At 39.7% G+C, this 14,858-nt stretch overlaps 1 protein-coding gene across 5 annotated transcripts in view; it reads left to right on the top strand.

The window, feature by feature from the left end:
- The window catches only part of agla (amylo-alpha-1, 6-glucosidase, 4-alpha-glucanotransferase a), a 106,296-nt gene that overhangs the window by 17,051 nt on the left and 74,387 nt on the right, over window positions 1-14,858 (top strand). For all 5 annotated transcript variants that reach the window (XM_041207897.1, XM_041207892.1, XM_041207893.1 and 2 more), the window contains exon 5: window positions 14,318-14,521. In XM_041207897.1, coding sequence (XP_041063831.1) covers window positions 14,318-14,521 — 204 coding nt within the window. The remainder of the gene's footprint in view (window positions 1-14,317; window positions 14,522-14,858) is intronic.

The following is a 14,858-nucleotide window of genomic DNA, read 5'->3' as shown; positions in this document are numbered from 1 at the left end:
TACAAGCTGTTGTGTAGTTATGATCAGTGCTCCGCTGAATTTTCCTCTCATTTCTTCTAAGCTGCAAATACACCATTCAATTTGTTCACACTTTTTCTTGAACCCACACTCTATTAAATTGAGACATCCCTTTCATTCACATGGAATTCCTTGCCTTCCAGTTTTTCCTGCCTTCTAGGTTTTCAAAACCACTTTCTTGATTTTACTCATCGCTTCCTCTTTGGTATCTGATGTAATATTGATCCTTGACCTTCACCAAAGTTTTTCAATAATGACATGTTAATTCAAAGAAGTTTAAAGTTAGGTAGAAATGAAATAGAGTTCCAGTGCTACATCAATGGTAATGTATAATCTGTACAGTGTTACTACTTTTTTTGTGCTTAAAATAATACTGTATTCACTCAATTTTTGTCAGATAGTTGTGAAAAGATCAGATGTAATTTTAAACACCGGAGGTGGGAGCAACATATGAAGTTGTGGATTTGCGGAGGAACAGCACCTTGAAAGATTAGAAATGTTGTATTCCAGTCTTTAAAATTTGAATTAAAGCAAAATGTTGTCATGGTATTACTAGGAGAGATACAGAATTCTGGTTCTTCCAATAAAAACCTTTGTGCTCTGGAATTGTTCGCACAAAGATGTTATTGTTGTACTTTGCAAGCTTTTTAGTAGAATGAGATCATTATCTCTGCTCATTAGCCAATAATTGCTTGATATTTGACTGAGATCCGAGAGATGTGCTGAGGATAGTGCTAATGTGCTGTAATTTTGTGTAGAAATCCTAATTGCTCAAAACCTGACAACTCAAAGTCCATAAAGGGAAAAATCATAACATGATCTATGGAATTGCTGTTAATGGTTCAAAGAGCAGAAGACCTTGTTCAATGGTGTTGCATTTATCATTTAAAATACATCCTGTTCTGCGAATGACAAATTTGGATTGGAGGCCTGTTCCTTAGCTGGTAGATAGGGCCCTCAACCAACCTCACATTGCATCCACCAGCCTCTGGCTTCAAACATTCCTGCCACCAACCACATGATCCTACCATGAGACACATTTCCCACTCTTTCCATTCCAGTGTTTCAAAGGAATGGTTCCCTCTCCGACATCCTAGTCCACTCATTCATCACCACTAATCCTTACTCACTTTCCCATATGAGCGCCCATTCACTTTGCCCAACACCACCGTCCAAGGCCCCAAGCTCCTTCCAGGTGAGTAAATGGTCAACTTGTCCTTCTTCCAATCTAATGTTAGGACCCAGATCTTCCAATCAGATGGTCAGAAACCAGACGTATCCCAGAGATGTGCTACAGGACACTTCAGAAGTCCCAACACAAGGACTCTGCAGGAAGTTTCAACTTTTGATGGGCAATTCCCCTGCAACCAGAACCCTCCCAAAAAAAGTCTCCAACTCTGTGCTAGAGTCAGAGACTTTGGACATTCCGACCTAATTACCTGTGTAATTACCCAGAAATCATTAGACAGGAAAACGCCATGCATAACTCCTGGCTAACTATACAACTGACTCCCTCCGACACTTTCCCCACCACCACCCTCCCCACCCTGGACTTTGCCACCCTGCTGCCCTAATAAATCATAATCATATTTTCTCTATCACCAATCTTCGTGTTCTATCCTATTGTCAAGACACACTCACCAGAGATGGCAGCAGATGGGTATGCTGTTGGAGTCCCTGGGAATCCCCAACATTGCCTCTGGACCCCATGATGTTTCATGGCATCAGATGAAACATGGGCAAGGAAATCTTATCCTGATGATTACTACTGGTCAGGCAGTACTCCTCCATGATGAGCACCACTTGGAAGAAATACTGAGGGTAACACAGGCACAGAATGTCATCTTGTGAAAATGTCAATGTCCATCACCATGAATGATTCTGTTAACACCACTACTGACCGGGCTGGCTAAGTTCTGACGACATAACAGCCAGACTGGGCCAGCAGCAGGTGGTAAGAGAACCAACTTGAGGGAAGATCTAACTTGACCTCGTCCTTGACAATCTACATGTCTCAGGCGCATCTGTCCATTCTGGTATTAGTAGGAGTGACCACCGCATGGTCCTTTCAGAGAAAATCACAACTTCATAATGAGGACAACAACTTTGTGTTGTGTGGCACTGCCACCTTGCTATTTGGGATAAAGTCAAAACAGACCTATTCATTCAAAACTGGGCATCCATCAGGCATTATGGGCTATCAGCAGCAGAATTTTATCTCTCCACAATCTGTAACTTCTTGGCCCTGGTACTTCCGTCACGCTACCATTACTGTTAAGCCAAGATATTGATGATGGTTCAATGAGGAGTGCAGTAGAGCAAGACCGGAACAGCACCAGGCATACCTAAAAATGAGATGCTAACCTCGTGAAGTTATAAACCACATGCATGCTAAACAGCGAAAGCTGCATGCTGTGGATAGAGCTAACCAATTCCAGAACCCTCGGATCAGATCATTGCTCTCCAGTCCTCCCACGTCAGTTGTGAATGTTGTTGTACAATTAAACAATTAATAGGAGGAGGAGAAGGCTCCAGAAATATCCTCGTTCTCGATCATGGCAGAGTCCAGCATAGGAAGGCTGATGCATTTGCATCTATCTTCAGTCAGAATAGCTGAATGGACGATCCATCTCTGCCTCCTCTTGAGATCTGCACCATCACAGATGACAGTCAAGGCTGAGATAGACACATTCTTAATCAGTACGAGAATCAGTGGTTATGGGGAAAAGGCAGGAAAGTGAAGTTGAGGATTATCAGATCTGCCATGATCTCATTGAATGGCAGAGCAGACTCGATGGGCCAAATGGCTTACTTCTCCTACTTATGGTCTTATGAGTAAGCCAATTTGATTCACTCCAAATGATTCATGAAACAGCTGAGTGCACTGGATGTAGCAAAGGCTATGCGCCCTGCAAACTTGTGATCCAGAACTAGCTGCACTTCTAGCCAAACTGTTCCAGTACAGCTAAACACTTGTATCTACCTGACATGGAAAACTGCTGTGATATGCCCAGTCCACAAAAAGCAGCCCAAATCCAATTATCACCCATCAGTCCATTCTGTTATCAGCAACATCTGATGGAAGGTGTTGCCAACAATGCTTTCAAGTGACACTTATTCAGCAGTAATCTGTTGGCTGATGCTCAGTTTAGGTTCTGCCAGTATCACTTGGCTCCAGTCTTCTTTGCAGCCTTGATCCAAACATGGACCAAAGAGCTAAAATCCAGAGCTGAGGTGAAAGCAACCGTCCTTAACATCAATTTAGCATTTGACTGAGTATAACATCAAGGAACCCTAGTAAAATTGTAGTCAGTGGGAATTGGCAGGCTAAGGGTGGGGAAGAATCTTTGCTGGCTGAAGTTATATTTAGCACAAAGGAAGATGGTTGTGGTCGTTGGAGTCCAATCATCTCAGCCCTAAGACACTGTTGCAGGAGTATGTCATGGTTGTGTCCTAGGCTCAATTATCCTCAGCACCTTTCCTCTATCATGTCAGAAATGGTGTGGGTTTTTTTTCGATGATGTTTATTGCAGTGTTCTGCTCCTTTCACAATATTCAGGCAAGTAATATTTAGGCCACACAACTGCCATACAGTGACTATCTCCAACAAGAGAGAGGCTGACCACCTCCCTTGATATTCATTGATATTCCCTCCCATTGTGAATACTCCGTCAGCAACACTGGGGTGCACTATTGATCAGAAACTTGTGGCTGGTCCAGTTAAGTACAGTGGCTACAAGATCAAATCAAACCTTGGATGTTCTGCAGTAGTTAGCTCACTTCCTGACTCCTCCATCTACAAAGCATAAGGTGGGTATGTGATGGAATACTGTCCACTTCCTGAATGAGTGGATCTCCAACACTACTCGGAGCTTGGTACCATCCTGGGCAAAACAGCCTACTTGATTGGTACCCCACCTATCACCTTAAACATTCACTCTGCTCAGTACTGGTGCACAGAATTAGCAATGCGTACCATCTATTAGATACACTGCAACAATCACCAAGGCTTCTTCGACAGCATCTTGCAAACCCCAAACTCTACCTACTAGAAGCAGAAGGGCATCGGGAACATGGGAACACAAGTTTTCCTCCAAATTTCCCATCGTCTGATTTTTTAACAAATTTTTATTCCTTCATCTGCAGCTTAAAATTCTGGAACTTTTTCCCTAACAGCACTGTGGGTGTGCAGTGTTTCATGAAGGCAGCTCACCTGCACCTTCTCCAGAGAAATTAGAGATGGGCAATGCTGACCTTGCCAGCGATGCACACATTCTAAAAACAGATAAATGAACAACTCCCAGATATTATGAAAAGGTAGCTAACTACAGATATTTACACTCCTCCTCCTAATAAAACTTTGTGACTAGACTGTATAGCAGGTGTTGAAGTTCAATTTAATCTGCAATTGCTGCCATTATTCATGCCGTAACCATGTTTCTCACCAAACTACAAATGTCAGTCAGCATTACAAGCTAGTCCCAGTCTGCCTGGAAAGCAATGCACTATTATACTGTACCAGATAAGTCTGCTTTAATATTTGTAAACATTGAAATTTTATCACAGGGCTTTTAGATATACTAAATCATTATGAAGTATATATAGGTCTTCACATAGCTGGAGGACTTGAAATTTACAATTGGAAAAAGCTGAGTTCATCATCCATCACTAATATTGAATATCACATTCCCTTTCATCCATGCTATAACCTGGGAAAGAAGCTAGCATTTGAGATGAGGACAAGTTGCATTAGCAAAGGATCAACATTTATTGGTATGTAGGGTTGCAGAAGTCTGGAACTGTCTCCCACAAAAACCATTAAATGCTAGCTCAATTAATAATTTTAAATCTTCAATTCATGTTTTTTTTGCTTGGAGCTGAGACATGGGGATGGAGTTTAGATACGTTGATCTCATTGAATGATGGAATAGAATCCATGACTGAATGGTTTACTCCTATTCCTGTGTTCCTATGTAGTCATTTAGAAAACCAGCTATAGAACTGCACCTCCTGTTCAAAAAAAGGTATATAAAGAATGAGAGTTAGGAGCAGGATTAAGCTATTCCGCCTCTTAAGCATGTTATGCTATTTGATAAGATCGTGGCTGACCTGATTGTGGCCTCCATTCCTTGGATTAATTTGTTCATTTATTTAGATTCTCGCTTGTTTCATCAATGTTTGCTAATTCTGTTGCTGTTTATCCAAATTTCTGAGAATTATACCTTTAAAGGTATATTTTTGAAAAATATACTTTATTCATAAAATATCTGAATGAACATTACAAAACATTTCTAAATTGCCATCACAAAAAGTGTAATCAGATTCAATTTTTACACATGGAGCACGAGGTGCTTCAATACAATCAATAAATATTAGTCATTTCAATATGGTCATTACAGTCAGACAACTCCAATACCATTGCACTATCAACATACATCATGTCGCACTCTGAGGTGCTTCAATACAATTATAATACAATTAGTATTCAATGCATGCATTTATTGTGAGCCGTACAACCTAAGGAGTCTATAACTTTCCCAGCCCCTCGGTGCACTCTGGCAGAAAAGTCTTAGACAGCAACCTTTCCCCGTCGGGCCTTGGCAGTGGCTGCCCCAAGCTTTACTACATCCCTCAGCACGTAGTCCTGGATCTTGGAATGTGCCAGTCTGCAACACTCGGTCTGGACAACTCTTTGCACTGGAAGACAAGTTTCAGGCAGACCAAAGAGTGTCTTTCAACAAGTTGATGATCCTCCAGCTGCAGTTGATGTTTGTCTCTGTGTGTCCCTGGGAACAGCCCGCCTGTTTCTCCTAGTGCTGCACAAACATTTCAAATTCAATCAGTTTGCTTCGGCTGTCCCTGATTTCCTTGTATTCCTCTGTCCACATCAAGTTGAAGTTGATTACTTTAGTTCTATTTCCTAGGTGCACCAAAATTTCCATTTCCTGTATCTCTAGTCACTTGCTGTTATGTAGTTGAGAAATGCACTGCCTCCCCATGATTTCCCAGGGCACTAGATCATGAAGATCTCATTGCATTAACTGGCTTGGATTATATTTGTAGATTGGAATCTACACTATTGTAGCCAACATAAAGAATTTTGCATGCTGATGGAACTGACGTATATCTGATTTGTTTTTATTTTTGTAGAAACCTCCCCATTGCTTTGCTAAAGGGAGGTTAACGAAGTAGATTCCAAATCCCAATTAGAAGTTAACATAGATCCGTGGTCACTTTGTGATCCGTCTTTCAGTGACCAGCAGCTTAAAGATACAAATAGTGTAGTTACACAAGCCACCAAGGACATCAAACCAAATGGTCTTGTGAGAATGGAGAGCCAGTACTGGCAACTCTGCACAGTATTATTAAATGTCTTAAGATATTGAGTGCTTGAAGGCTATTTTATTGTGATGATATCACTTCTGAACCTGATCCTGCCCTCACTGCACTTTCAGGTTATGACTGATGTGTTCAACATGGAAATTATCACTCCCTGGCTGAATATGCTCCAGACTGAAAAGGCTCATCACAAAGATACTCAATTTTTGATTGTGAAATGTATAAAACTTGTAAATTATAGTCTTTTAATATATTCAACTACATCCTCCTTAAAACAAAAGCAGGAAATAAAAAAAAAACCTGGTCCTCCAAACCAAATAAACAGCTCAAAATGTAACCTCTTCTGTTTTTGTTGCACTTTGGTGCACTGAAATTTAATCAAGAATCATCTAAACGTTAGCGCTTCAATTAAATCTCCTTTGCTTTCAGAAAACTCCTGCAGTACCATTCTAATTATTCAGTGTATAAAAGTATACAAAATATTAAATAGCATGGGTAAGGTAAAGCCCAGATTATTACACCATAAGTCAAAAAAAAGGCAGGGCAGGGGATCAATAATGAAAATGAGTGAAAGGTAAATTTGAAATAAGTATTAAGAATAACTTATACTCAAAAAGAATTGTTTCAGCTCATATGACACAGCAGTTGGCAAAGGCTGGTTGTTTAAATCCCAGAGGGTAACTTTAAACAATTGTCATAACCTATATTTTCAATTGGTATGTTTGAGATGCAGCTCTGAATTCAGGAATAAAACCACCAAGCCTCAAGAGGTTTTTTATATAAAACTAAATTAAACATTTATTAATTTAGCAACAAATTGAACACATACAAATGTCTACAAATTAATAACTTTTAAACAAATCCTCAAATTAATCACTCCCACGTAAATCTTCAAGGTAACGATAACTCATAGACTTTAAACAGACACCAGGCAAAGCACGTTAGACCTTACAAATTCAAAATGAGGTTCCTTGCAACTTGGTTCCTTTTCAGACAAGTTATAGGCTTACAGGCTGGTTGGATCTTAAATGCCTCTGCCTTATATGCAAACTCCTTTCTGTTTATACCTAGCTTCCCCTTTGAATGTAAATTTTCAATTGTATTCCTAAGTTTTAAATTTTACTTCTCATAACAATCCTTTGATTCCACCAATTTTACTAGTAATAGACACACTGCTTGGTGTCTCCCAGCTAGGTGCAAGATTTTATCCGTTCCTTTGAATGGTTTATTCAATAAATGCAAATTTGCACTTAACCTTTTTTTAACTTCCTTACGTTTTTCTAATTAACATCTCAAACTACTATACATCAAAGCACCCAGACTAACTGGCTTTAATCCAATTAAGACTCAGACACACAGGCCCCACTAATCCAATTTAAAAATAATTTCCAATAACATTATAGACATTAATATCTCTTCATGACACAGCAAACTCATTCTGTAATTTAAAGCACATTTAGGTACCTTTATATTGGAGGGATGGAACTTGGCATAATAGTGACCTGTTCCCATTCCTAACTTCTTACCCAGGTACAAAATGAGGTCCCTTACAACCTGGTTCCTTTTAGATACAGTTGTAGGCTTACAGGCTGGTTAGATCTTAAATGCCTCTGCCTTATACACAAAGGTAGTGTTCCTACCATACTGCAAGTTCCCCACTGCCACAACAGCTCATAGGACAGGATTTTACTTTCGGCATCCTTGAACAGGCCTGATAGGTTGGAACGCATGATGACGTCGGGTGTGTGTCCTGACGTCATCGCTCAGTCTTGCGATGTTTTGTTTGGTGGGCACGCAACGGAGTCGGCTGCGTGCCTGCTGAGAATTGATAGGCCGTTTAAGACCATTAAACAGGTAATTAACATGAATGTTACACTGCCCGTCCAACCTAATGGTTGGCAGGCAGGCGAAAAGGCCAAGTGGCCTTTATGTCTTTTAGGAAACCTCATCCACGAGCTGGATGAGGTTTCCTAAAGCTTTTACGAATTAAATGAAAATGAATTTTCTGAAAGATGAAAACCTGTCCCATCTCATGTGACACAGTCACATGAGGGGACATGTTTCATTAAATTTTTATATTTTAAAAAGTGCTTCAATCTCTGAGACAGCTCTGTGTCTCAGGGATTAAAGCATTGAAGCGTTCTTTTGTGCGCATGCCCCGACTCTCTCCTCCTCCCCACCCCCCCACACACACACACACACACACACACACACATACACACACAGGTAATGCTGAGCGCAACTGGATGTGTGTCATGCTGGGTGGGCCTTAGTTGGCCTGCCCACTTAAAATGGCGCGCAGCCGATCGTGGGTGGCTCTCGGACCCACTCCCGACCGGCCCGCCGGACGTGGAGAAAATTCTCCCCCTGGTCTTGGTAATGATGACCATGAAAGTATCATTGTTTGTTGTAAAAAAACCACCTGGTTCACGAATGTCCTTTTTAGGGAAGGAAATCTACCATCCTTACAGGTCTGGTCCACACTCCAAACCCACAGAAATGTGATTGACTCTTAACTGCCCTCTGAAATGGCCTAGGAAACCACTCAGTTGAAGGGCAATTAGGGGTAGGCAGCAAATGCTGGCCTTACCAGTGACACCCATATCCCGTGAAAGAATTTTTTTTTTTTAAAGTATAATACAGAAGGGGGCCATTCAGCCCATCTGGTCGACACTGGCCCTTTTCAATGAATAAGTCTTTCACACAATATTGGTGAACCACAAAAGTGGATGCACAAATAGATGCAGGTGACTTTTTTTAAAAACGAGTATATATTTTCAATCCTTGGTAAGGATGGACAATTTTAGTCCACTGGATGCAGTTAGGTTCCAAATAATGGGAAGCAATTGGACTTTTTAACACCTGTTTAAAAAGCTTACCTTTCTGTAAAATTGACCAAGAGCTTACAGAATATTTTTAAAGAAATTGCAAAATAAAATGGCTTCTTTTCTCATTTTGCAACTGAGACAGACTGCATTTTTCACAAATAATGCAGTACACAGAGACTCTATATAACTATAGCAGAAAAAAACCTTTCCAGCTATAGTGACTCCTGTTTGACTCAAAACTACTGAAATGTCATTCTTACATTAACAGAACAAATACAAACTGGCTTAGTTACAAAACATGATGATGAATTTTCAATAAACATACTTGCAGCAATTCTTCGCTACAGGAGCCAAGCGTGTGATATTTGAATTGTTGGTATGAATACCTAATCCTACTAGAGCAATCCAGTCAGCAGTTCTTGAGCTTTCTTTGCAGTTGGGATCAATAGTTCACCTGGTTAGCAGCATTTATATTTCCCAAGAGTATTGCAACATAATGTCTGGTGTCCTTCAACTGTAAAATTCAATATATTAGCTGAAATACTTTAAAAGATGAGTTTGAGGCAAATCATTTATTTCACCAATCATTACCTCCAAACCAAATAAGATGAAACTTCTAACCTAGCACCTTTAATAACTCCTACGATAGGATGCTATTTTATTTTATTTTCTCTCACACCCGATGAAGGTTACAAAGAAATACTTTTTTTATATTGAACTCTCAGCTCCTTGCAAGTTATTGCTATAAAGTTAGAACAAAGGAAGGATAGTTGAGATTTGCAAGGAGTGTTGAGTCCTCTATGAAGCAACTTTAAATTAGACAGGTGAAAAAGAAACTGGATGTCAGACATAACTGGACTGCATTTGCTTTGAATGATGAGTCAGGCCCTGTATCTACATAGAAGGAATTCTGCTAAACTAAATTAAGTAATCTACCTTGAAGTAAAAATGTTACTGAACTCTTGGTTAATACTTCTTTCTTGCAAAGAATGCTTCCATTTCTTCTGGAGTGCTCTCCCTAAGGGAGGGGCAGAATATTCTGAAAAGTGCAACAGACAACTATTTTGTTTCCAAAAATCAAAAGTATGTGGATGCTGTATTTTGACAAAATATGGATGTTGAATGCAGATACTGACAACTGTGCTTTTCCAACATGGCCTACAAACATTGTAGGGGTGACATGGGAATAATATAATGTAAATTGTGTATAAAGTGCCACAGTCAAGCTTGTACAGAAGCAACCATGCAAAAGCAAATCTGAAATAATTACTCAAGTCTTGCCATATTGCAAATGTCAACTAATTAAAGTCGATCCAGGAAATTCCTGTTACCAGCCATTTGTTGAGTGATTGGAATAGGATTGAGGTGTAGAAAATGGAAATGGTTTCACATAAGATTATAAAGACCATAACGCGTAGGAGCAGAAGTAGGCCATTCGGCCCATCGAGTCTGCTCTGCCATTCAGTGAGAACATGGCTGATCTGACAATCCTCAATTCCAATTTCCTGCCTTTTCCCCATAACTCTTGTTTGCCTTACTGATTAAAAATCTGTCTTTCTCAGCCTTGAATATACTTAATGACCCAGTCTCTACAGACCTCTGCGGTAAAGAATTCCACAGCTTCACTACCCTCCGAGAGAAGAAATTCCTCCTCATCTCTGTCTTAACTGAACAATCCCGTATTTTGAGATTATGTCGTCTGATCCTACACTTCCCCACAAGGGGAACCAACCTCTCAGCCTCTACCCTGTCAAGCCCCCTAAGAATCTTACATGTTTCAATAAGGTTGCCTCCCATTCTTTTAAACTCCATTGAGTACACATCCAACCTACTCAGATTCTCCTCATACGAAAATCCCTCCATATTCAGAATCAACTTAGTGAACCTTCTCTGCACTGCTTCCAATGCCAGTATATCTTTCTGTGGATAAGGGGCCAAAACTGTTCACAGTATTGTAGGTGTGGTTTAACCAGTGTCTTGTACAGTTTTAGCAAGACTTCGCTATATTTATACTCCATTCCCTTTGAAATAAAGGCCAGCATTCCATTTGCCTTCCCTATTACCTGCTGAACTTGTATGCTAGCTTCTTGTGATTCATGCACGAGAACCCCTGAATCCCTCTGTGCTGCAGCCTTCTGCAGTCTTCCTCCATTTAAATAATATTCAGCTTCTCTATTCTCCATGCCAAAATGCATAACCTCACATTTTCCCACATTATATTCCATCTGCCAAGTTTTTGTCTACTTACTTAACCTGTCTATATCCCTCTGTAGACTACTTGTGTCATCCTCACCACTTGCCTTCCCACCTATTTTTGTGTCATCCACAAACTTGGTGATATTACATTCATTTCCCGCATTCAAGTCATTACTATTGTAAATAATTGTGGCTCCAGCACTGATCCCTTTGGCACTCCACAAGTTACAGGTTGCCCTCCTGAAAATGCCCCCCTTATCCCAACCATGTCTTCTATTAGATAGCCAAGCCCTCTACCCATGCTAATATACTACCCTCAATACCATGGGCTCTTATCTTATTCAGTAGCCTTATGTGTGGTACCTTATCAACTGCCTTTGAAAATCCAAATATATTACATCTACTGGTTCCCCTTTATCTACCCTGCTTGTTGCCTCCTAAAAGAATTCTAATAAATTTGTCAGGCATGATTTCCCCTTCATGAAGCCATGCTGACTCTGTTTGATTACATTATGTATTTCTAAATGCTCTGCTATTGCTACCTTAAAAATAGACTCTAACATTTTCCCAATAACAGGTGTTAGTGTTTTTTTGCCTCCCTCCCTTTTTGAATAAGGGTATTACATTGGCAGTTTTCCAGTCCTCTGGGGCTTTTTCCTGAGAAGCTAAGGATTCTTGGAAGGTTACTACTAATGCATCCACTATTTGTGTAGCTACTTCCTTTAATATCCTAGGATGCAACCCATCAGGCCCAGGGGATTTATTGGCCTTTAGCCCCATTAGTTTCCATAGTACTTTTTCTCTGTGATAGTTATTGTATTTATTTCCTCCCCCCACCACGCCCCCCCACTTTCCACTTTTGCCCCTTGATTATTTAGTATTTTTGGAATGCTGTTAATGTCTTCTACTGTGAAGACTGATGCAAAGTATTTATTGGTCTCCTCTGCCATTTCCTGGTTCCTCATTATTATTTCCCCAGCCTCATTCTCTGAGGGGTCTATGTTCATTTTGGCCTCTCTCTTCCTTTTTAAATATTTAAAGAAGCTCTGATTATCTGTTTTTATCTTACCTGCTAGTTTACCCTCAAAGTTTATTTTCTCCCTCTTTATTATTTTTTGGTCATCTTTTATTGGTTTTTAAAACTTTCCCAATCCTCTGGCTTACCACTAATCTTTGCCATATTGTGTTTTTTTTTTTCCTTTCATTTGATACTATCTTAACTTGATTAACCATGGTTGGTTTAAATATGAATGCGACTGATTACCATGGTTGCTGTCGCAATAAGAGCTCAGTGCTAACAATAACTTTGTGTGACTTTGGCCCAAATGGATTTAAACAGCAAGGTTGGGTATATATTAACTAATAACAGTGTTGTTAAATAACTGTTCCACAGTCTGACTTTAAATGGCAGGCATTGATGCAACCTGATCTTCCTGCAAATGCTAAGATAATTGGACGTTGCCTTGTGATCCACAAAGAACATGGATTTTCAATTGTCCTGAGAGCTCTCTAAAGTTTGAGAGGGCAGAGGGTCTATCTTTAAATTATTCAGCCACCTTAGGCTGCACATCCACATCCCTGCTCTTATCTTCTAATTATTTTTCCCAGCAAGCTGACGCCAGCTACCAAGCAAGGTGAGCTGTTTGCATAACTTATCCTCTGCCTTCATTGATCTTACAAGCTTGTTTATGCCTTCTGGAATGTGAAGGCTGTATAGGTGTCTGGGTCTTGCAGCTTGTTTCCAAATAAAGTTCATTGTCTGTAAGACCAGCTAGTGCGCTTCAACAATAGCAACAACTTACATATGTATAGCTACTTTAATGTAATAAAACATCCCACAGCACTTTAAAAGAGCATTGTAAAACGCAATATTATACTGAGCCAGATAATATATAAGGTCAGATGATCAAAAGCTGGGCCAAAGAGATAGGTTTTAAGGATGCCTAAAAGGAGGAAAGTGTGCCAGAGAGTTGTGGAGAGGGTATTTCGGAACTTAGTGCCTAGATGATTGAAGGCACAGCTGCCAGTGGTGGAGCAATTAAAATCGGCAAGGACATTTTAACTTGTATATTGATAGGGTCTGATGGGGTAATGGTCAGTAGTCATAAACCCCCTCAACCTTCTACACAAAATACGTGCCAGGTTTATGCAACCTTCCCTCATAATTTAGCCCCCTGAATCCTAGTGATGTTCTAGTGGTAGAGCTGTGCCATCCTTCGTTTTGCTTCTTTATTCACACCTACGGAGGCCAGGCTTAGCTCCCCTCTCCTACCACTGACCTATCCTCTAGTTAAAGTATCTGGAGCTAACCAATGACTGGGTTTAAATCATGTTAATAAATATTCTAACAATGAAAAATCTTTTGATTAGAATATGAAATGAAGTTTTTAAATCAGTTGAAGAGTTGGCTTCATTCAATTGGAAGGCATTTATGTTCAGATCCCACCTGAGGGTAAGATAATTTAAAGGGAGAGCTGCATTGTCAGAGATGCCATCTTCTGGGCATACATTAAATCAAAGTTCTGTCTAATATTCAGGTGGAAATGTGTCCTGTGGCACTGATTTGTATAAAACTTGGGCTTCAGTTAACATTCATCCTCAATTAACAGCACCATCAAAACAGATTAATGAGTCACCTCTTGTATGGTATTTGTAAGATAAGACTGTCATGTTTGCCTGTACAATAAAATTAACTACTCTTCCGCAAGAACCTAATGAGGCTATGAAGCAAATTGGGTTATCCCGAGGTATGAAAGATGCTTATATAAATGCAAAATCTTCCTTTGATGTCTAAAGACAACCAAATTTGCAACTAAGAAAACTTTGCTCGAAATAAAACCTTGGTTTTAGTTATGAAATTGATATTACTGACTTAAGTGCTATATTAATTTATTTGAACATATAAATGAGTAATAACTTCTTTTTCTTTTTAACAGGCTATAATATGATACATTTTACTCCATTACAAACTCTTGGACTATCCAGATCATGCTATTCCTTAGCAGACCAGTTGGAACTAAACCCTGATTTTTCTCGGCCTGATAAAACTTACACTTGGAGTGATGTTGCGAGGCTAGTGGAAAAGTTAAAGAAGGAATGGAATGTACTCTGCATTACAGATGTGGTCTACAATCATACAGGTACTGAATTAATGGAAAAATTCCAGTGATATTATAAAATCTACATTTGTCAGGTTGAGGGAAGAAAGAAAGAGAACCAATTAAATTAGATCTGTTACAGGTATGAGTTTTGTAAATCAAATTGCCTATGTATGTGTAACTGTATCAGTCAATACTGTTTTAATATCTTAATTGTGCAACCGCACACACGTAGGCATTACTCTAATATCGCTCTTAAGCAAAGGCAAAGCTTACCTATAAAGTCATCTACTTTATGGCAAAAGGGATCCAAGATATGTTTTCCCTCGCACAGTCTAGTCTTATTCTGGCCAGGGGTTTACGTTATGCTGTAACTCCA

The sequence above is a fragment of the Carcharodon carcharias genome, chromosome 16, assembly GCF_017639515.1.
Source record: "Carcharodon carcharias isolate sCarCar2 chromosome 16, sCarCar2.pri, whole genome shotgun sequence".
NCBI classification, from domain to species: Eukaryota; Metazoa; Chordata; class Chondrichthyes; order Lamniformes; family Lamnidae; genus Carcharodon; species Carcharodon carcharias.
The sequence above is the reverse complement of the archived record's forward strand: the minus strand, read 5'-3'. Positions and strand labels throughout refer to the sequence as shown.